Source organism: Trachypithecus francoisi, unplaced genomic scaffold (assembly GCF_009764315.1).
Source record: "Trachypithecus francoisi isolate TF-2019V2 unplaced genomic scaffold, Tfra_2.0 Contig01676, whole genome shotgun sequence".
Taxonomy (NCBI): domain Eukaryota; kingdom Metazoa; phylum Chordata; class Mammalia; order Primates; family Cercopithecidae; genus Trachypithecus; species Trachypithecus francoisi.
Genome location: NW_022681448.1, coordinates 1,020,651 through 1,045,540, shown reverse-complemented (window position 1 = coordinate 1,045,540; position 24,890 = coordinate 1,020,651). Strand labels below are relative to the sequence as shown.

Here is a 24,890-nt window from a genome sequence, read left to right as displayed (position 1 = left end):
CCCTTCAAATATTCCTACCTAAGCCGGCTCCAGTGGTGGGTTCTTATTGGTGTCTGTTGGCAGTAAGCTGACTCTATGGACCTGCTTGCCTTCAGTTTCCAGCTCAAGTGTGACCTCAATTCTCTGATGAATCTAACAGGAATTCATGATGTCCAAGTGTTTCACATGTCAGAGGCTAAACTACTTTTTAAGAGAAATCTTTTTGCATATCTTTGACTACTTATATTATGAACTTACTGCATTAATGTGGGTAAATATCTTTAAGGTTTCTAATATACACAAACTTCCCTGCAAAAAAGCTGTAATAAAATAACCTAGGCTGGGCGAGGTGGCTCATGCCTGCAATCTCAGCATGTTGGGAGGCCAAGGGGGGCGGATCACCTGAGGTGAGGAGGTTGAGACCAGCTTGGCCAACATGGTGAAACTCCGTCTCTACTAAAAATACAAGGCCAGGTGCGGTGGCTCACACCTGTGATCCCAGCACTTTGGGAGGCCGGGGAGGGCGGATCACGAGGTCAGGAGATTTGAGACCATCCTGGCAAACACGGTAAAACCCCGTCTCTACTAAAAAATACAAAAAATTAGCTGGGCGTGGTGGCACACGCCTGTAATCCCAGCTACTTGGGAGGCTGAGGCAGGAGAACTGCTTGAACCCGAGAGGTGGAGGTTGCAGTGAGCCAAGATCGCACCACTGCACTCCAGTCTGGGTGACAGAGCAAGACTCCGTCTCAAAAAACAAACAACAAAAAACAAAAACGAAAATTAGCCAGGCATGGTGGCGGGCACCTGTAATCCCAGTTACTCAGGAGGCTGAGGCAGGAGAATTGCTTGAACCTGGGAGGCAGAGGTTGCAGTGAGCCGAGATAGTGCCACTGCACTCCAGCCTGGGAGAGAGAGCAACACTCCGTCTCAAACAAACAAAACCCTAAACATATTTTTAGCACCGTATTTTCTGCTCACAAACCTTCAATGCCATTCATCCCTGCCAAATGCCATTCATCTGGTGGTTGGAAAGGGTCACTGAAGTTTTCTGGATAATCCGGACCTTATCTGTTTTTCAATTTCATCCCTCACTACTGCTCAGAGTAATCCTTTCATTCCAGTGATTACTGAATTTACTGTCCCTAGAATACACCATGATCACTCATTTTGTTTTTGTTCGTCATCCCTCAATGTTTATAATGCTGCCCCAAGTTCTCTCAGCCTTTTTGAATTCAATCTATACTATGACTGCTCACCTTGCTCTCACCCATTTCAGCTGCTGCATATTTATAGCGAGTATTCCAGTACATTTAGGAAGGTGTCAGAAAGCCAACAAGTTTTCATAGACTACTTCTTCAACACGGGCACAGAGGATGGGGCCAAATCCACTCTATGCAAAGTGAGGACTAGTTTAGATAATAAAACTAAGAATTTCTGAATTCTGAAACAAATGTAAGTTGGCTGCTTATTAAATAAAATTATGTAATTATAGTTTTTCAACTTGTTTCTCATTTTTTTCAGGATTTTCTATCTGTGACATTATGACTGCTCTCCTAACTTCTCAAATCTAGTTTCATTTTTTTTTTTGGCCCAATTTAAAACATGGATAAAGTAATTACTAATGACATATTTAGTGGCAATTAAAATTTAAACTATTTTTCCTGTCTCTTTAGAGAAACCTATATACAAAACAACTATTTCAAGATAAATATAAAAGTATAAGTAGTGTCACAAGAAATGAAAAGTCTAAATAAGCAAATGCATGGTACAAAGATGATAATTAAAATGAAGAAAAGCTGTTATCAATCCTGAAAAACAGGTTTTTCAGCTCTGAAGTTAGATTTTTTTTAATTAAAAAAAGACCCAACTCACGTTCCATTTGCTCAAACATCACCGAGAAGAGGAAGTCCCGTGGTGTCATATAATATTCTCCTCCATGTTCAAGTGAGGAAAACTGCATGAAGCGCTGCTTACGAAGAGACAGTTTCCCCATTAGTCCATGTTCAACATTTTTCTAAAAGAAAAACAAATTGCAATTTAAGATTTTTTTCAGTGTTATTCCCAGTCACTTCTAGGACAATCTTTAAAAAGCAATTTTCACGCCTGGATCTGACAATCTCCAAACTTTCAAAATCATTCATTTAACAAATATTAACTGAGTGCCTACTTTGCACTGAAGATACAACAGTGAATTAGACTAACTTGTGGGAAGTGACATTCCAAAAAGGGAGAATGGCAATTAAAGAATAAATGTATAAAATAATGTAAAAAAGTAAGAAGTACTACAAAGAAATATAAAGCAGGATAAGAAAGGGATAAGGTGGTAATACCTTACGATAGTCAGAGAAGGTCTTTCTAAAGAGGTAACATTTAGAAAGACTAAACGAAGTGGAGTCAGTGTGTCCTGGGGGGGGGTCTCTGGAAGAAAAGCATTCTAAGCAAGCACAAAGTCCATGAGGTGGGAACAAGTTTGGTGTGGTCGAGGAACAGCAGAAAGGCCAACGTTACCAGAGTGACTGAGGAAAGAAAGTGGCAGAAGAAAGTCAGGAAGGCAACAGAATATGTAAAGTTGTGCTTTCAAAAAGATAAAATACATCCTATTAGATAAATAGCTTTGCTTTCAGAAATGTGAGAGAACAATGGGTAGAAAGAGCCAGAAGAAGAAGGATGGGTAAAATATTGTGGAATATATAGGAATATAGTGGAAGAGTCTGCGCTTCAGGCAGCAGGACTTAGACCCTGACTAAATGCTAATGAAGACAGTACTGAAATCTTTATAAAGAACTTTTCACTGAGCACTTTCTATGTATTAGGCACTATACTAATTAAGTATTCACATAGATTATTTAGTTAATCCTCACAATAACTCTGAACAGTAGATACAGCAGTAGGTACAGAAACTGAAAAGTAAATGACAGAGGCAGGCTAAAAAGCTAGGTCTGACTCAAAGGGTTTTAATCTCTTAACAACCACAATATCCTCCCTACACATGACTGGGCATGGTGAACTAGGGAGACTGGAGGAAGATGACACAGCAGTTAACAGGCACCTATGTCAATGCACGAACCTTGATACAAGAACATATCATCTGTGAAATCCAATAGCAGGCTTTCATCCTGGATTGCTTTCCTGATGCACTGCTCTAACCTGGATGACAGTATCCTTCCTGGACATATCACCTACTTTTCACACTTAATACTGATTCTATAATTCTCCCTGACACACAGGCAATGTTCAGTGACTGCCGATCTGAATTGAAATGGGAAAAACATGAATTCCAGTTGCTTAAATCTCTCCAAATTCAAAGCTGTTCAAAGCCCTTCTTTTTGGCTGATTTCAGTTCTCTGACCAGTATTAATTTTCTCTCTTAATTAGACAATAGGCTTCCTTGAGCAGCTAGTTTTACACATCTTTTGTGTTGTCAGTGCCTACCAGAATATTGCACATGTAGAGAATATCAATAATATTGTAATGATCTGTACCCTTACCTCCCCTTTGCCTTTCCTTCTCTTTTTCCTTAAGTGACTACTACAAAAATAACTCAAGGGGAATGTTTTAATTACATAAGTCCACACTTACCATCCCAGTAATCAGAAAACTAAATTTTATTGATACTTTCTGAACATTTTATATGTGAGGCAAATATACTTACATACACACATAGTAAAATATAAATATCTATACGTAACAATAGATATACCATTTTATTTAACAAATTGTTATTAAATATCTGTAGGAAAACAGTGGTAGATAAACTAATTCCTATCAGAAAGTACTAAGCGTTCTGGCAACGAATTTACAAGTATATGGCTGAGATGAGGATGAGAGGGTGGGTAAGAGTATTCTCAGTAAATGTCATGGCATTCACCAAGTCCTAGATATGAGGAAGAATACAGCATATGTTAGAGAACTGAAAGAAGGTGAACATGGGCACGTACGCTGTGAGTTTAGAGAATTTTTATATCTGCTTTACTAATGTTAATATATAGTATATTACAAGATTAAAAGTTCAATAGTCTATACAGAAAAAAAGTATGTTCTCACATCTCTAAATGAATGTTGGCTCTTTTAAACTTCCTCATAACTAAGTTGTTCATGGCTGGTAAAAAATAATATGTATGTTTTCAACCAACAACTTAATTCTTTTTGTAAAAATAAGCTCTTCTTTCCAAACCTCAACCAACTAAAAAAGGTCAGTTATTCATTTATGCCTGTCCTCTACTGGTCCCATAACAAGACAAGCCATCAACTCTGTTTCTTCTGATTGTCCTTTACCTTGCAGTAATCTTACTCTTTCCTGATCCTAATATCAAATCTCATCAAAAAGTAAAAACACTAACCTCCCACTCTCTTACAGCAAGACATGAAAACTATTTTCAAAGAAATTCCGTTTTTGTTTTTGTTTTCTTCTAGGAGGATTAGACCCCACAGACTCCTCTATCTTATGGTTACCATTTTTACATGCTTATATATGCCTGTAACTCACAGGATAACATTTTTGAAGGGCTTGAGTCAGTTACTCAGGGAAGTGCCACCTTACTGAGTTGAAAGGTTGATTGAACTGTCATTCCTTTGAATTTTGGGTAAATATCCACGGTAGTGAACAAGAAAAGGTAGAGGAATTGAAACTAAAGCTCGCTTTCTTCCAGAGGTTCATTTCCAAGCTTGAGGCCGTCACTGAATTGCAGACCATGAATTTAGAAGGTCACTTACATAAAAATGACCTCTGAATCTGTCCGACTGCCATGCCTCTACCAGTACACAGTGAGGTATAAAACCTTCCAACAACCCTATCAACATCTCCCCACTTCATTTTGGCATGTAGGTTTTCCTTCCGGCTACTCCATAGTCTAAATAAACCTATTCTACTACTCACAAACCTTTCAACTCCCACTGTTGGCACCAATAATGTCTTTCCTTTTCCTAATCCTCTCTACTACCTCTCATACTCTGCCTATAGAGTACAAAACTATCATCTGGAGATCATCACCACGGCAGACTGTAATCCTCCCATTTCCCTTATGAAATATGCAGAGGAAGCCCCCAAGTCACCATCTCCTACTATCAGAATCTTTCTCTTCATCCTAAGCCCCACCTTTTCTGAAGAAAACACTGAATTGAGCATCTACTAATTTGAGGAGACTCTAGGAAGAGGCAGAACACATAAGAATCAAGGGGGCGACTCTGTAGTATTATAATGTACTGTAGGATGATATATTCATATATAACACTCTGTATTATAGTATCTAACGTTCATTAAGTATGTAGTATATGCACAGCAGGGTGCTAGTATCTTTACATACCTGTTCTTACTCAATCTCCACAATGCCCTTAATAGTAGACACCATTTTTGTCATCCTCATTTTACCAAAAAAAAACCCAAAAACCAAAAACCAAAAACACCCGAAACACTTAAGGCTTGTGAAAGGTAACCAGCTTGCCTAGATTGTAAGTGATAGCATAGGCAGTATGACATCAACCCCACTGTCTCAACCACGATCCTATACTACCTCCTGTTAGAATAATATAAATTAGGAAAATAGAAAAAGCAGTGTGGGTAATGGTAGTTGAGAAAGTTTTTCTGAAAAGAATAGGATTTAAGCTAAACTTCAGAGAAAAGTAACCAAGAACAGAACTAGAATGAGTCACCCTTTAGTTCCTGGGCTAACTGTTGTCCACTTCCTAAATGGTAGGTGTTACTTCTCTAGTTCAATCAAATTTAAAGTAAGTAGGATACACTGAATGTGTTTCTTTGCTACAACAAAATTTACGTAAGGAAAAAAAAAAAAAAAGTATTGTTCTGAAATTACCAGAGCCTTTCTAATTCCAAGTTGATGAACCAACATGGATTTTTTTTTAGGTCATCTTTATTATACAGTAGTAGAATTTTAAAAGTACATTTTAAAGGATCACTAATATAATCAATGTGCATTCTATATTTATGCTTATTTCATAGAATTTGGAAGATTAATTTGCCAATGCCATTTTTAACCTTCTATTCATCTGTCAGGCTTAGCTTGCTTTACTTCATTTTTACAACAATTCTGATCAAATCTCAGACTTACTGGATAGATTTAATGGTCAAGAATGTAATAACCACAATATTGTTCCCAAGAAGAAAAAAGGTGCCTTATTATATCATTTCCACGAATGCACTGTAATAAAAAACAAGTTGTCTGTTTTTTGTCTATTTTTTCAACTAAACTCTTGAAGCATAAATTTCATCTTTGTTTCACTGTACTGTGGAAAGCATTTGGCCTGGTGCCTTATACATATTGGGACTATAACCGACATGCGACATAGAATTTTAAGAGTTACCAGGGACTTAGAGATCATCTAGTCCAACACTTCTGTGCAAAGGACCAGAAGTCAGGTCTTTTGAGTTCCATACCATGTTTGGTTAACTAGTTTGCTTATTAACTACTTCAGATAAATGCTGGGAACAAGTGGCTAATGTCCAAATGCTGCTAATTTATAGCCTAAGGTAATGCATGCCAAATTATCCCTTATTAGTAACCCTGAACAACTAAAAACATAGTTTACAACAAGCCTTTGGCAGAAAATGTAAACTATTTCTTAACTCTGTGTTCTCCTTTCTTTCGTCACCTCTTCCTTCCTTCTATCTGTGTGGTTTTCCTGACAACATACATGCGTGCTCTCTCTTTTCCCAGTTTTGTTTCTCTTTCCTCTTAGGTTTCAGGATGCTTTTGTTTGTTTTTGTTGCTGCTATTTTCATATTCCCTGAACAACCCATGTTGCTTTGGGCACTCATTTAACCTCTGTTGTCTCTTTTTCACTGTGGCATATTCGTGGTAGGTTAGGCTTGGTAAACTGAGCTAAGGCAAAGAAAATGGCTTGTAGACTTAAGTAAGTACAGTTAGCACATCAGTTTGGATGGGGAAGATCAGGAGGTATAATAAATGTCAAGATATCAAAGTTATTTGAGACCAGCCTGAGCAATGTAGTGAGCCTCTGTCTCTATAAAAAGAATAGAAATTAAAATTTTTTTAAAAATCAGAATTAGGCTGGGCACGGTGGCTCACGCCTGTAATCCCAGCACTTTGGGAGGCCGAGACGGGCAGATCACGAGGTCAGGAGATCGAGATCATCCTGGCTAACACGGTGAAAACCCGTCTCTACCAAAAATACAAAAAAATTAGCCGGGCGTGGTGGCAGGAGGCTGTAGTCCCAGCTACTCGGGAGGCTGAGGCAGAATGGCGTGAACCCGGGAGGCGAAGTTTGCAGTGAGCCGAGATTGAGATCGCACCACTGTACTCCAGCCTGGGCGACAGAGCCAGACTCCTTCCAAAAAAAAAAAAAAAAAAAGAAAGAAAAAAAATTACATCTAATAACAGTACAAATACAAATACCTAGCTTAATATTGTTTACATAGTAGGCAATGAAAAAGTTCATTAATTCATTCTCAAACATTTAAGAAACTGTTGTGTCACTGTTCTGGGAATATATAGACAGATACTATGAAGTCTCCCCTCTTAAGGAGTTTACAAAGGGAAGTATTAGATAGCAAATACACAGTTAAAAGTACTGGCTCTGCAACCAAACTGCTTGGGATTCCAATTCTAGTTATGTCACTAGGTATGTGACCTTGGACAAATTATCTCTCTGCACCTCACCTGACTCATGTGAAAAATGAGTAAAGGGGACTCAAACTGCCTAGATTTAAATTCTAGCTCTGTCACTTGGGCAACATTACCCCAGTTGATCTGTGAAATGCAAAAAACAACAGTATCTATCTCAAAGTTGTTTTTTTTAATGAGCCTTCAATGAAATAATACACATAAAACTCAGCATAGTGCCCAGTACACATTAAATGTTCTAGAAGGTTAGCTATTAGTATTATGATAGATAATTTTAACAAACGCTCTAGGAGAACTATACATAAATTCTATGAGAAGGCAGAGAGCCAATAAACTGCCTTGTAGACTTAAGGTGAAACTACGTCTCTACTAAAAATACAAAAGTTATCTGGGTGTGGTGGCATGCGCCGGTAACCCTAGTTACTCATGAGGTTGAGGCAGGAGAATCACTTGAACCTGGGAGGCGGAGCTTGCAGTAAGCCGAGATCACGACATTGCACTCCAGCCTGAGCAACAGAGCAAGACTCCATCTCAAAAGAAAAAAAAAAGGAAGGCATTACAGAGTAGGAGATATTTAAACTGGATCTTAAAGGATAAGCAGGAGTTTGCCAAGACTGGGAACAATAGTAGAGTAAGCTATGCTAAAGTGCTAAAGTTGGCTCTGACATTTGGGGAGCCAGATTCATGATGCAGATGATCTATGAGGTATGTGACAAAAAATGGACAGAGGAAAGTAACAGCAGCCATACAATACTGCAAAGGTCATCATGAATTTTGACATTTTCTTTTTTTAATCTATAAAATAGCCACCATATATGTAAGACACTGGAGCCTATATGGAAATTTAGAATTGGATATTTGATACCATGATTCAGCACTCTTAATCTACCTATCAATCTAATAAACTTGGTTAGTTTCAAAACCCTGCCATATTAAAAACATTAAATTATAAGTGCTAGATTAAAGTACGCTAATGGCAGAAGGCAGACCTAACAGCCTGACGGTAAGGCAGGAGACAAAAATAATACAAAACAGTGACAAGTGAAATGAGTGACTGCAGCATAAGCTTTCATCATTGAGGTTTATTAAGCCAGCTGTAGGCTGTGTCCGGGAAAAACATAAGCTACAAACACATCTGTGGCTGTTGTTCTGGAGGTTTTCAGGAGTTTTTGTATTTATACATTTATACATTTCCTTAAAATGGGGGAAGGCATGTAGGAAGAGGGGCAGGTAAGGGTAAGGCAAATGGTTACATTCCTGTGAGACTTCGGTTAGTGCCCAGTGAATCTATATTTTACAGAAGGTAAGGTGAGTGGAGACAAAGGCAGTAGTAGTTCTCTCTTTGTTCTTCCCCTGGGGAGATACATTTGCAGTCGACATTATCAGTGTGGAATCTAACAGACTTTAGTTTTAGGAGCTAGACTTAGACTGTACATCTAAAGTTATAATTGGCATGCCCCTGTTTATGGGAGGCTAGCAAAGAATTTCCTTATGAATAGTCTGTGGGGTAGCCTTCCCACATGCCTAAGGCTTTTTTCCTTTCCAGGAGGACCTTGCTAGAGTATTCTGTTGCATGATTCAGCCTCCAGGCTTAAGTTTGGGGGTTCTGGGATTTCAAATTTTTCTTTATAATAGACGTAGCTGCAATTTCCTGGGCCCAATAAATGTTATTACATGCAATCAACAGCCCCAGGTCTATACATGGTGATGATCTTCTGTCCATGAGTAATTTATTATTAGAGAATATTAGAATGTAGAAAAATATGAAATACATTCTAGCTGTTTTTAATGTAAATAATAAAAAACAAATGTTTTCTTGCTTACACAGGTAATTTTAGCTACCTGGAAGATTCACATATACTACGTGCCTCATACTCCACCTGATGCCATATAAATTCAACATTACTGTCTGATTTTACTATATATTCAAAGTACTTCATAGAACCTATGTTATATAAAAATACTAGGGCTCTATCTACATAAACTGAAAACAGAGCTGTCAGTGGAAACGTATTCTCTTTCAGAAAAATAAAGGTAGACAGTTTGGGGTTTTCAAACACTGTTAACTGTCAAATAAAATTAGACTACAGGATGCAAATGTTTTCACCTTTCTGTTAACACACACTTTTCAAAGAGCTTACCACTAGTTTAGTCGTAGTCATAATGAGGTACCAATTTCAGGAAACGCATCGATATGAGTAACAATTCAGTATGCTGACATACAAGTTTAGGGATTTCAGGGTGTCAAAAGAAACTGGACTATTATCTCCTAGGACTAAGTCAATTCCTTACAAAGATAAAAAGTATTGTGTCTGGAATTTATTCCTTCTGGTGGGTTCTCTGTCACGCAGCGGACCTCGAGTTGAGTGTTACAGCTCTTAAAGATGGCGCCGGAAGAGCTGTTTGCTCCTCCTGGTGGGTTCGGAGTCTCACTGACTTCAGGAATGAAGCCCCCGACCCTCGACCCTTGTGGTGAGTGTTACAGCTCTTAAAGTTGGTGGGGACCCAAAAAATGAACAGCAGCAAGATTGATTATGAAGAGCTAAAGAACAAAGCTTCCACGGCCTTGAATGCGATCCCAAAGGGCTGCTGCTGCTGGCTCCAGCGGCCAGCTTTCATTCCCTTATTTGGGCCCACCCATGTCCTGCTCATTGGTCCATTTTACAGAGTGCCGTATGGTGCATTTACAATCCCTCTAGCTAGACACAGAGCACTGATGCGTGCATTTACAACCCTCCAGTTAAACAGAAAAGTTTTCCAAGTCCCCACACGACCCAGAAGCCCAGCTGGCCTCACCTCTCAGTATCATAAGGCAAACCATAATTTTAAGCAATTTATTTAAGATGTAAATTGCTTGGCTGGGTGCGGTGGCTCTCACGCCTGTAATCCCAGCACTTTGGGAGGGCGAGGCGGACGGATCACGAGGTCAGGAGATCCAGACCATCCTGGCTAACATGGTGAAACCCCGTCTCTTAATAAAAATACAAAAAAATTAGCGGGGCGTGGTGGCGGCGCCTGTGGCCCCAGCTACTCGGGAGGCTACGGCAGGAGAATGGCGGGAACCCGGGAGGCGGAGCTTGCAGTGAGCCGAGATCGCACCACTGTACTGCAGCCCGGGCGACAGTGAGACTCTGCCTCAAAAAACAAAAAAATGCAAATTTCCATAAAAATGTTGCCGCTCATGTCTAAAATCCTTGTTAAGTATTGAGGATTGTTTCAAGGTTACAGACGTTATCAGCACCAGAGGGAGCTGAAATCTCCAGGTATTTATTATAGAAACTGCTGCATAAGCCAATTTTTAAGATTTTTTTTCTTTGGATTTTGATTTTTACTCTCAATTTATATAAGAATCCACTTGGATTCTTTGAGTTGGAGCTACCAAGTAATAAAAAAGATTAAGAATCTACTTGGAAATAAAATCTGGGAAGGTCCTTTTCTCTATGACAGTTTTCTTAAAAAAATAAAAATAAAAAAGTACAATGTACCCTCCTGAGAGTGTTAACTCAATGAAAAGGTTACTATGACAAATGGATAAGAAACAGTAAATGGAAGTTCTTAAAACCTCCCTCCTTCTCCTGCTACTTGACAAAAAAACCCCACGAAAACCAAAAAGAAGTAAACACAGGCATGCTGAAGTGAGTTCCTAACCTCTCACTTTAAGTTTGTTCTAGATGATCTTCTGGATACTGAAAATTTCAACCAAACTGTAAGACAACACTAGTATTAAAAACCAGTTTCTTCCTTCAGAGAATAGCATGGTATAACGGAACTAGAAGACAGAATTCTGAACGACTTCATTGTTCTTAGGGCTACCATGCAGTTATGTGCTCCCCCACATCATGCATAGCAAGTCCCTTACATAAAACATCAGAAATGTGGGCTATTAAAAAAAAAAAAATCAAATAGGCTGGGCGCGGTGGCTCACGCCTGTAATCCCAGCACTTTGGGAGGCCGAGGCAGGAGGATCACAAGGTCAGGAGATCAAGACCATCCTGGCTAACACGGTGAAACCCCGTCTCTACTAAAAAATACAAAAAACTAGCCGGGCGAGGTGGCGGCGCCTGTAGTCCCAGCTACTCGGGAGGCTGAGGCAGGAGAATGGCGGGAACCCGGGAGGCGGAGCTTGTAGTGAGCCGAGATGGCGCCACTCACTCCGGCCCGGGCGACAGAGCGAGACTCTGTCTCAAAAAATAAATAAATAAAACATATAATGGAAAATACACTTTATTGAAACCAAGACTTGAATTTGCTACTCTATTTGCTGCCACCTTATTTATTTATTTTTTATTTTTTGAGACGGAGTCTCGCTCTGTCACCCAGGCTGGAGTGAGTGGCGCGATCTCGGTTCACTGCAAGCTCCGCCTCCCGGGTTCCCGCCATTCTCCTGCCTCAGCCTCCCGAGTAGCTGGGACTACAGGCGCCCGCTACCTCGCCCGGCTAGTTTTTGTATTTTTAGTAGAGACCGGGTTTCACCGTGTCAGCCAGGATGGTCTGGATCTCCTGACCTCGTGATCCCCCCGCCTTGGCCACCCAAAGTGCTGGGATTACAGGCGTGAGCCACCGCGCCCGGCCTGCTGCCACCTTATGTTTAAGCATACTAAGTATGAACAATTCTAGAGAACCTCAGGGGAAACTGATCCATTTTAGTTTCTCAGAAAATGTAAATAAAGTTAGAACCATAATGCCTTGATTGCTGGATTCAACCGTTTAAAAACTGTTGTCCAAGGAGTTATTAAAAAAAAACACACACAGTGGAGGATTAGACATAATTAAGATTATTCTGAAAAGGCACACATTGCCTTCATATATTATGTGGAGAAATAAAAGCAGTGGAATAAAAAATATTAACTTTAACCTTTATCTGAAAGAGATTTCCTAAGTTGCTTCTACAAACCTATTCGGTTGGCAGTGTATACAGTTACATATAAATAACCGACGGACTGGCAGGAGAAGCAGCTGCCTGAGGAACTAGCTGGTCAGGAAGAGAGGAAGGGTATGGAATGCAGTGGTGGAGATCAAAGAGCTGCTGAGGGCCTGTTGGTGGCTGCCATCCTATCCCTACCCCAGATGCAACTTAGAGTCTTCTGAGGTGGAAAGTGGTGGGAGTGAAGGGATGGATTCCTTCTATTGCCATGATGTGCTTCTCAAACCTGCATCTACTACTAAATATATGGAAAAAGAGGAGCAGAAGAAATGCTGGGATTTGGGGCTATACTGAACACATGAGAACCATCCACATGGTTCTAGTTAGATATAAAATGCTCCATGGATTTCAAGGATTACTTGTAATACAGTAAAAAATGTGACAAAGGAATTAAGAGCAATGAGTGATGTGAACTGGATAAAAGAGATCTTTGAAAGCTGATGACTTCTGTTAAAACATTTCACTAGTTTATTGCCTTTAAAGCAACAGGTGCTTCACCACTCTGTCTCTACTTTTTATCCATGAAGTGACTTATTGGAAAAAGTTAGTTCTCTGTTCTTTGTTTAACATTCTTTGGTCTCCACATTTCTCAGGAAGAAAGTGGGAAAAGAAGAAAGGGCCTTCCCTATAGCTTTCAATATATATACACGGCATTAGCCAAAATATAGTGAGACCTATTCATTTGGGGCTCTTATTTTGGAATTTGTAATAATCTGGATAAAATATAAAATTGCTCTGTTGTCTTTGAACTTTCTGTGGTGTAACTGGATGACTATCTCACCTTCTTAAAGAAACGTTTACAATCAGAAATTTTCATTTCATTAGACACAACTTTTCCATTTTGTTCTAAATTAGGGAGATTTTATTGTATATGAAACAAAATACTGCCAGACTAAATTAAAAATATTCACTGCATAAGCTATTCCTCACAATACATTCTACAAAATGACAGCCAATGAGACAACTGTCATTCCTGGGAAACCTGGAAGCTCTGGGAACTACTCTCTCTGGCTTCTGAAATATCGTCTGATCTATGATGGTCTAGTCTAGACTTTGTCCCAGAGACTGGAAGAAAGCTAGCATGGCTTGTTTTAGATGAGGATGGTAAGATGAAATGGCATATGCTTACACACACAGACACACAGACACACATAATTTTTTTTTTAACCCCATAGATTTCTATCTGGAGAAGAGTGGCCACTGTCAGGGATGCTGATGAGTAAAGAAACAAGCATCTTCCCTTCCAGTGCTTTCTCTTTCCTGATTAAGTAACTGAACAGAGTACTCATTTTTGCTTCTTCCATAACTACCTTCCAAGAGGTACACCATAACTACATATATTTCTGTTTCTGTTCGAAACAAAAAGTTTAAACTAAAAAAGCTTAAACTAGGTTTTGAATTAAAAAAAAAAAAGACTAGGCCGGGTAGGATGGCTCATGCCTGTAATCCCAGCATGTTGGGAGGCCAAGGTAGGAGGATCCCTTGAGCCCAAGAGTTCGAGACCAGCCTGGGCAACATGGCAAAACATAGTATCTACAAAAAAACACACAAATTAGCTGGTCATGCGGGCTCACACGTGTGGTCCCAGCTACTTCGGAGGCTGAGGTGGAGGTGGGCGGATCGCTTGAGCCTCGGAGGTCAAGGCTCCAGTGAGCCGAGATCGCACCACTGCACTCCAGCCTTAGTGAAAGAATGAGACGCTGTCTCAAAAAAAAAAAAAAGACCTTAATTTAAAATCTCAATATTCCCACCAAGGTATCATCAATCTCATTTATGGCAACTACAACTAAATTTTTCTTAAGAATTGAATTTATTTTCCTCCACAGGAGAAGGTAAAATACTACTTGTGAACTCTTTCTACAACTACTCAACCTTATCACCTTATTTAATAAACCTGTCTCCCATGACCAGACATCTTACAGAAACAAAATGGTGGGTGGAGGCACTCACTCCCTAGAGGGGAAGGCATAACAGGTGATGTTAGAGCAGAAGTATGAAAGGAACAACACGCATTTAGCAAATGTGTATGTTCCACAAGGATAAAATTTAAGTATTTTTCACACATTATTTCTTAACCATGACATTTTCATTTCTTACTTTTCACAATGAGATATGCACCAGACTAACATTTTTCAATGTTATATAATTAAATCTGAATAGAAAATTAGCAACAGGTCTGGTATCTTGATTTATCTTGACTGTGGTCTCTCTTTTCTGGGCAGCTGAGAAGTAGATGCAGAGCAGTAACAAGGAACTTCTGTGATATGAGCTCTAATTTCAGTAATCTTATGTACCCATGCAAAAAGGTTTCCTGGAAACTGAGACCTTCAAGTAAGTGGTGCTGTCGGGGGGCTGAGTCATAAACAGAGGCTACCACTAGGGATAACAACATTTAGGATATTATATCCTATAATATATGACACAGTATGAAGCAAAGAGGAGATGGATTAAAGGATCCCTCTCTTCTTCCTTCTAGCCCTTCTTGGGGAACAGCTGCAGTCTGTAGCTGTATTTTACAGTTTGTGACTGCAGTAGAAAAGTGATTCATTCATATAGTATTTTGCCCTGCTCCCACATTTTCTGTGACCCATTCAGACTTCCATATCCCAGTACTCAGCAAATGGCTGTCACCTCCATGTGCTTCCCCAGCTTATAGGAAACTGACAGTGAGGGTTCTTAAAGCTCATGGCTGAACATGACTGACAGCAGTTTGCCTATCATCAGATCTCTCATGCCCCACCTCAACCCTATACAAAATTTGCTTAAATACTGGAATTATTTTTTATAAAGCCCTGCAATGTATGTTGATTGCATACAAATAGATTTTTTTTGAGACAGAGTTTTGCTCTACAAACAGAAATTTTATCCAAAACAAAAATTGAACAAAAAATTTTAAAACTTTCAGGTAAATGGAATAACGAAGGTTTGAATTCAGCAGATTTGCGAATTTCTTACTTAAAAAATTATATTTCTTTTAAAAAAAATTCCACTGATAGTATTTTTTCTGAATTGGTCTTTGTACAATTCAGAAAACAAAACAAAATGTGTGTAAAATAAATATTGTACTAGCTCTCTTCAATGTAAATCTCAGTATTGATCACTGTTAACAAGATTTTCCTAAAACAGATTTGACTTGCTGGGGTGTCCTTAGAGCTTCAGTAGTCACTTGACTGACTTAAATATTAACTTCAGTAAACCTTTCCAAAAGACAGATTAAATAATCATTTACTTGCCTCTGACTAATTAAACACCTTACAAAGCTAAGCATGTAATATAGCTCCCTGTTAAATTTGGCTAACTTACTTGTTAACAGTTAATTTTGGGCTGGGCTTGGTGGCTCATGTCTATAATCCCAGGACTTTGAGAGGCTGAGGGAAAAGGATCAGCTCAGGCCAGGAGTTGTAGACCAGCCTGGGCAACATAGCAAGACCCTGTTTCTACAAAAATTTAACAAATAAAAAAATTACCCAGATGAGGCCGGGCGTGGTGGCTCACACCTGTAATCTCAGCACTTTGGGAGGCCGAGGCGGGTGGATCACAAAGTCAGGCGCTCAAGACCAGTGGCCAACGTGGTAAAACCCTGTCTCTACAAAAATACAAAAAATTAGCTGGGTGTGGTGGTGTGCACCTGTAATCCCAGCTACTCGGGAGGCTGAGGAGGCAGAATCTCTTGAACCCAGGAGACAGAGGTTGCAGTGAGCCAGGATCATGCCATTGCATTTCAGCCTGGATGACACAGCGAGACTCTGTCTCAAAAAACAAACAAACAAACAAAAAAACTACCAGATGTGCTGGCACACACCTATAGTCCTAGCTACCGAGGAGGCTGAGTTAGGAGGATCACTTGAGCTCACAAGTTCAAGGTAACCAGGAGCTATAATTGTGCTACTGCACTCCAGCCTGGGTGACAGATTTTGTCTCTAAAAAAATAAAATAAAATAAATAAATTAAAAGAAAAAAAACTCCAGTAGTTATCTCCTCTAAGAGTTCTTCCAGAAGTACCTATTTTGGGTTAGGTGTCCTCCCTTGTGGGCATATAGAACCCTCAGTAAGTTTTTATCAAAGCTCTAGTAACCCTTCACTGAAATTGCCTGTTTACTACATTGAAGTCCTCAAGAATATAAAGTATCTTTTTTTATTCTGTATCTCCAGTGCCTAGTGCATGGCTAACATGGTAACATTCATGGGTTTTTATGAATGGGAATCAATTCCAAACTCAAAACGTGTCCTTAAAAAATAATTTTAGAGCTGGGTTTCCAGGCACGGTGGCTCATGCCTGTAATCCCAGCACTTTGGGAGGCCGAGGCGGGTGGATAACGAGGTCAGGAGTTCGAGACCAGCCTGCCCAACACAGTGAAACCCCATCTCTACTAAAAATACAAAAAATTAGCAGGGCATGGTGGTGGCACCTGTAATCTCAGCTACTCGGGAGGTTGAGGCAGGAGAATGGCTTGAACCTGGGAGGCGGAGGTTGCAGTGAGCCGAGATCGTGCCATTGCACTACAGCCTGAGTGAGAGAGTGAGACTCCGTCTCAAAAAATAATAATAATAATAATAATAATAATAATAGAGTAATAATAATTTTAGAGCTGGGCTTGGTGGCCTATGCCTGTAATCCCAGGACTCTGGGAGGCTGAGGCAGGAAGACTACTTGAGCCCAGGAGTTTGAGACTAGTCTAGGGAACACAAGGAGACCTCATCTCTACAAAAAATTTAAAAAATTAACTCAGGCATGGTAGCACATGCCCGTGGTCCCAGCTACTTAGGAGGCTGGAGTGGGAGGATCACTTGAGCCTGGGAGGTCGAGACTGCAGTGAGCCAGGGAGCCATGATTGTGCTACTGGACTCCAGTCTAGGTGACAGACTGAGATCCCATTTCAAAAAAAAATTTTTTTTAGTCTGTGAACCAATATGCAAAAGTGGGTTTTGCTGATGTATTTTAAAGCCTTATTAATAATTTATTAAAATATCTTTAGATAGCCAGGTATATGCTCTGCTATGTGCACCCTCACTAAAGATACACACAAGCAGGGGCCCTTTGTTTCCCTTTAACTGTAAATGACTGTATACTGCTAATTACTTTAGATTTTAAAAATGCCTTTGTAACAAGAGGAAAGAGGTAAAGCCATTGACAGGTGGTGGCAGTGTTAACTGTACCAAAGGATACAGCCTTAATTTTTGCTTAGCATAGAAATCATGGAATCTTAGAAACAGAGTGCTCTGAAACTGGATTACACCAGCTGCTTCACATTCTCCTTCTGTAAATCTGAATGAATGACTTGATGGATTTCAGGCCTTATACCATGGTTGGTTAAGGTTTTAGTGGAGTTTTGCAGCTTCATCTTGGAGTACATTGACAGACTGTAATGAAATATTTCTAAGATAAAATTCTGCTAATAAAATATACTTACAGGAAGTCAGCAGAGAATGAGCCAGATATTATATCAAAACAGGTAGTTTACTAGCAAAGGTACTAAGACACATGCAATTCATATTTCTGTTCATGTTTATAAATTAAATCACCAGTAAATAAACATATAAATTGCACAATACAAAAATAAAGTAATACAGATATGATTATATAATATTCTGGCAAATTAATGTATCATTTAAGCAAAGCTCTGCTTTTTTTGTGTTTTGAGATGGAGTTTCATTCTTGTTGCCCAGATTGGAGTGCAATGGTCCAATCTTGGCTCACTGAGACCTTCGCCTCACAGGTTCAGGAGATTCTCCTGCCTCAGCCTCCTGAGTAGCTGGGATTACAGGCTCCCGCCACCACGCCCAGCTAATTTTTTGTATTTTTAATAGAGAACGGGTTTCACTATGTTGGCCAGGCTGGTCTTGAACTCCTGACCTCAGGCGATCCACCGGCCTCAGCCTCCCAAAGTGCTGGGATTACAGGCGTGAGCCACCGCGCCCAGCTCAAAGCTCTGTTTTATATCAGTTATGAACAAATATAGAGCAAATCATTGAAGATCTAGAACAAATTTGCCAAAGTCTCCCTTTCCACTTTCACCTTATTCTTTTTGAAACATTTCATAAGATATCCATGGTCTCAAAAAACAGATACATTAAATATATGATCCAATAAAATACATCATTAACTGAAAAAAAAAATCCATACTCTCAGTAATATCTGAGGATACTTTAACAGTGAAGATTCTAAAAAATGTCATTGCAGAATCTGCAGTATAACAACTGAAAAACCAAACAAGTTTTGTGGAGTTTTTTCGTTATTTTTCTGTTTTGCTTTACAGTAGCACCAAGCATAACTAAAGTAAAACTACTACTAAATACGTAGAAAACCATTTCTCACTTTACTACTTCAATTGCCACCACTACTAGAATCAGGGTCACTTTTCCCTTCAACCGCCTCTACCCATTTTTCTTTTACAACAGTTGGTGTCAAATGGAGAAATGTGAGTGCTACATCTTAACCTCAAGCACAGGAAGCAGGATAAAATTATGCCAGCGAATCATATACTATGTAAAATTGTTAGCATTTGCCCAGGCAGCAGTGAGGTCCATAGCAAATACAAGGTTCTTTGGTGCAGGTTAAAGAAAAATCTTTACCTTGATCCCCAAGAATTTTGGAATCTTACAGGAGAAACAAAACCAGTGAAAACTTGTAGTTTATAAGCTGTTACATACATACTTTTAAGGGTAGGCATGGACAGAACTAACATTTGGGTAATCTTTCCCTTTTAAAACTTATTGGCGAATCTACTCCTGTGTCTTTATAATCAAGAATAATCCTAGTTAGATCTTGGGAAGAGAGTGGAGCAGATATTTGTAGACTAGAACAGACAGGGCCTGATATTCTACAATGATCCAGGCAACCTAAATCTCCAAACTTGAATTGCTTGTGAAGTACAAAAGAGTAACTCTTAAATATTTGAAAACTTGAATGAATTTTGTCACCCTCTTTAGTCTAAAATTAGTTTCTAAATATGTATGGGCTATTGTTTACATAGTCTCTTAACTTATAACTTTATAAAACTTCATGTAAGTAACAAATATTATTACCAGTATTCCTGAAATTATGGGTAGACTCCTCAGGCTGTGAGAACTTGAAGACCCCAACTCACTTACAGGCTGGAGGACCAATAAACCTGAAGAAGCTCCCTTGAAAAATGAAGGCTAGTGGCAACAAAGGTGTCTGATCCATTTATAAGGGTGTAAACAGGATAAGCTAGTAAAACAGGGCCAACTGGGTTAGATGTACAGAGTCAGAACAAAAGAGATGAACTGGTAAAGAGCAAGAGGCAAACATCATCAGTTCCTGATCTGAAGGTAACAGCATGTAAAAGTCAGAGCAATACAATGACATAATCAAAGCAGTGAAGTGGAAAATAATTTTAGATCTAGCCTTTGAAACATTTTATAATGTGAAGGATAAATATTAAGAACCAGGAAGGGACAAGGATGTAACCTGAAAATTTAGAGCAGAGGTTCTGCAACCTCCACCTCCTGGGTTCAAGCAATTCCTGTGCCTCAGCCTCTTGAGTAGCTGGGATTACAGGAATGCACCACCACACCAGGCTAACTTTTGTATTTTTAGTACAGACAGGGTTTCACCATGTTGACCAGGTTGGTCTCGAACTCCTGGCCTCAAGTGATCCACCCACCTTGGCCTCCCAAAACGCTGGGATTACAGGTGTGAGCCACTGCTCTGCCTATAGCAGAGGTTCTTAACCTTACATGACATAATCACACTTCTGGGGTTCGTAACTCCCTGAAATCTGTGTGAAACATGCATGTGCATTTTTTTGGGAAAGAGCGTATGTAACTTAACACATAATCAGATTCACACCCGATTCAAAGTTCAGGAAAAATGACAAAGATGAATGCTAAATGGTAAAATACAATGATTAGTAAAATAAAATTTCCCTATTTTAAGTATGCACATGTTAGAATAATGTATATAGTTAATGAAGTTTAAACAGCTGAGATGAATATTTGACTCAATCCCTTTTTGATATCTAGCAGTAAAGGTTTCTTTTAAAATTTAAATGAAAAGAGCTTCCCCAACATGACTAAGTATGAAATGTAAAATCTATTAATTCCAGGTCATCTAAAAATGTCACCAGCTAAAGCAGATTAATTAAAATAAAGAATACACACAACTGCTATCTAGCACGAATAAAGCAAAGAACTACAAGAAATCATTGCTACACAAAATTTTGGAATAAAAGCTTGGTCTTTAACAAAACCTTACATGCGTATCTGCATAATTCCGAGTTTTGTTTTCACTATACCTTTTCCTGGATGTGGCACCAAAGCCACTGCGGGGTGTCTTCCCTGCTCTACATAAGAAAGCAGCCATCACATTAAGTATGATCAATACTTATAGCTTTTAGTAGAGAAACAACTGAAGAGAAATATGGGTGACAAGAGACTGGAGAGCAAGGAGACAGGGGCAAGGGCTAGTCTCCGAAAGGGCCTGGACAGCTCACTTTCCCTCTAATGATGTGGAACTACAATAATCATTTCTCAGCTTCAGCACCAATAGCTTTATTTCTAATAAAAAATCTATCTACTCAAGATACCACAGCCAAAACTTTAACAGTAACTAGTCTTCTCAAGTCATCATAGGAAAAGGATGGTTTTTACAAGTTTCCTTTTGACTTTTTCCCTAATTTTTCTATAATATACACGTATTTCAATAAGAAAAAAAGTCAACGTAAGTAATTTTTTAAAAAGAATTGAGAAACAAGCAACAGTTCTAGCCCCCTTCCTGATATATAGCCAAGAATTTCAGTAATCATATTATTATTTTGTTAGATATGAGTTCTAAATTTCTCTTCAAAGAATCAGTATATACGTTCAATTATTTGCTTTCTACTTTTAAACTTAACTTCTTTCTAAAGCAACCTTTTTCGATTACCTGCTCCACCCTGACTCATTCCAGTTACCTGCTCCACCTTGACTCATTCCAATTTCCTGCTCTGCCATAAGCATTTTTCCCACTAAAGCACTCACCCCGTAACTCTCTTTAAATTAGCCAGTGGGAATTAGTTGAGCCTGTGCGGTCTCACCCTAGCCAACAGGGGAAGAACACAGCAGCAGGGCCACATGCGTCAGGGATAAGAACCCCTTTCCCTCCTTTGTCCAGGTGCGCTCACCACTGCTCTGTCTGTAAGGGCGCGCTCTTCTAGAGAAGTACATTGACTCGCTGAGAATTAAAAAGAAAAGTTTATTTTCGAGTGCTGTTTCTTTTGCGGCACCGCAACTTCATTGATAACAATTTCTTCAGGGTTTCAGGAAGCAACCTTTTCACGACTATAATTTAAGATGGATTTAAGCACTGCCTAATGGTCAAGTCTACTAATGAAATACAAAGTACTAGTTTAAAAACAAAAAGGCTGGACTAGCTCATTCATGCCTGTCCTAGCTACTCAAGAGACTGAGGAGGGAGGCCTACATGGGTCTAGGAGTTTGCCTTGAGCTATGATCGCAACACTGTCCTCCGGCCTGGGTGACAGAGCGAGACCTTGTCTCTATAAGTAGAAAACAAAACAAAAAAAAGTTGCAGTATTAAATAAATAAACATGCTTCAATCACTGATAAAAAGTGATCAGTCTTAGGTTTAACAATTGAAAGTGTGTCTCTGTAACATACACTACTACATACGCTACTGATTGTCCTCTTGGTATTGCAATGGCTTCCTGGTTAAACCCCAATGCTTCCTCATAATCATTATTTTCTGGCTTGCCATTGAAGTATCTTACACTTCGTATGTCTGAGATTAGGAACTACTAGGACAGATAAGTCTTCCATATATACGTCAACATATGTAGGCAGCTGGATCAGTTATCATCCGATAATTAAACGAGCCTTTGGGAAGTGCTCAGCTGTTTCCTGTTTTTTCTTTGCAGTAGGGCAGTCACAGCTCCATTCACCAGGCTCCCGCTAAAGCAACAGTCAAAGCAGTACTACCACCATCACCGAAAGAGCAGTTCTCTGACCTGGAATTCAATCCTGGAGCATTCCAAGCATTCCAGAACTTCCCAGGACTGGGTCTGAATGGAGGCAGAGCTATACTGAAAATGTGCTGATTCGAGCTGGTTTCTTAATTGGGCAATTATGACCAAGTTAAAATGAAAAAGGTTTTGTCCGTAAAACACTCAACAGTGTGACTTAATCTCCTGACGTTCAAGAAATGCAGAAATCGGCCGGGCGCGGTGGCTCAAGCCTGTAATCCCAGCACTTTGGGAGGCCGAGTCGGGTGGATCACGAGGTCAGGAGATCGAGACCATCCTGGCTAACACGGTGAAACCCCGTCTCTACTAAAAAATACAAAAAACTAGCCAGGCGAGGTGGTGGGCGCCTGTAGTCCCAGCTGCTCGGGAGGCTGAGGCAGGAGAATGGCGTGAACCCGGGAGGCGGAGCTTGCAGTGAGCCGAGATCCGGCCACAGCACTCCAGCCTGGGCGACAGAGCGAGACTCCGTCTCAAAAAAAAAAAAAAAAAAAAAAAAAAAGAAATGCAGAAATCAACCCATTTATAGCTTCTTACTCTATATAATCGTCTAATTGTATATACTAGTGAATGAGAAAAATGACGTAATTCCAAACAGTAGATATGCTGCATTATCCATATTTTCCTTTGAAATATCTGGAACAGTTTGTGGAAACACATTGTGCTTTCATATTTAAGGTTCATCTTGCCTAATTTTAAACATGGTTTGCATTGGCCAGGAGTGGTGGCTCACGCCTGTAATCACTGCCTTGGGAGGCCGAGGCAGGTGGATCATGAGGTCAGGAGACAGAGACCACCCTGGCTAACACGGTGAAACTCTATCTCTACTAAAAATACAGAAAATTAGCCGGGCGTGGTGGCGGGCATCTGTAGTCCCAGCTATTTGGGAGGCTGAGAGGCAGGAGAATGGCTTGGGAGGCGGAGGTGGCAGTGAGCAGGGTACATACAGCTAAGTGATGAGGGACTGAGGACAAAGATGCCTGCGATCTTAAGGTATCAAGTTTCTAGTACATAACACACAAAACAAATGATATCCATGTGGATACATTTAAGATTTTATAACACCTTATTTCCTTAGAAATATCTATGGAACTATCTATGGAACCACATATCTATGTAGGTTTCACAGATGTCTATGAGGATTTTAAGGCCAGGCTATACTTAAAAAATATGATTCATTAAATATTATTTTTATATTGAAATTACTTATACTCTGAAACATTTAATAATGTTATTTATGAAAAGTTATTGAGAGAATATATTTACTACTAATTTACTCTACCAAATATTTACTGATTTTTAAACTATAAATAAAACATTTAGATTCATATACTGCTACTATTAGTGGCTTTTGGTATGTTTATGCACTGTTGTAATTAATAAAACTCCAAAATTCACAGTAACAGAAGCAGAATTTGTATATATTAGCTACTAAAACACATGGTTTATAGAACAAGAACAAACAGTAATATTTACTTGGATTCCACTAAACAATATAAATGCAAAAGAAAAGGTTAAATATACTTTGCTTTGATATTACAATTTGTTGTTCTTTCCCCCAGAAAAGTCACTCCACAGATTTACAGCAGGATCGTTAACTACTGTCCTATTATACAAGGAAGGAAAGTAAGACAACCTCTCATTCATGCAGGACAAACAGCTATGCCAAAAGCACAAATTACATCTAATTACAGGGTATAACTTTGTCATCTCTCTTTTCATAATGTAGCCATTTACACACTTTGATTTTTGACTTCCATTTGGGTTTATTAACATCAAAGCTTTGTCATCACTTACCTGTTTCTACAGATATTTTTTACCTGAGGCAATAAAGTATAAAAACTTCTTTGCGTTCTTCCTTTACTGTTGCAAGAAAGCTTTAGTCTTCATTGGGATTACAATGTTTCACGGTTATTAAACTTCTGCATGTTGCTATAAAGTTTACTGCTCTTGGCGTATCAATTTTACATGTACTGTTATTAAACCAATGCACTGCACACAAATATACTAACGGTATACTCCAATAAGTTCCAGTTTTACCTACTGTTAATGTCCTATTAGCATATTTTTTTTTCTTTTTCACAAAAATAATCACCACAAATCTATGGTCAGACAGCTTGAAATAAAAGAAAGCCAATTTAATTTTATGATTATGGCTCTTAGAGCAAATTAAAATAGATTCATCTTATTAACTACATTGAGTGTTTAAAATATTCACTGACATGCAATAGAAAAAGAGATTCTACATCTAATGAAACTGCAAATTCACTTTCTAAGTTATAATATAGTTTTGCTTATTTAAACATAATGGTCCACATTTCTTGCTTTTATTTAAAATTTGTAACCATCTCTTTTAGTCAGATTGTACTCACAAAATAAAAAATGAGTTCAAAATATGAATTTATA

At 39.1% G+C, this 24,890-nt stretch overlaps 1 protein-coding gene across 5 annotated transcripts in view; it reads right to left on the bottom strand.

The window, feature by feature from the left end:
* MICU2 (mitochondrial calcium uptake 2) overlaps window positions 1–24,890 on the bottom strand; it is a 113,732-nt gene that overhangs the window by 73,632 nt on the left and 15,210 nt on the right. For 4 of the 5 annotated variants that reach the window (XM_033196950.1, XM_033196956.1, XM_033196983.1 and 1 more), the window contains exon 2: window positions 1,855–1,996. In XM_033196950.1, coding sequence (XP_033052841.1) covers window positions 1,855–1,996 — 142 coding nt within the window. Of the gene's footprint in view, window positions 1–1,854; window positions 1,997–9,721; window positions 9,758–24,890 lie in introns of those variants that run through there. The other variant, XM_033196965.1, reaches the window with a different exon arrangement.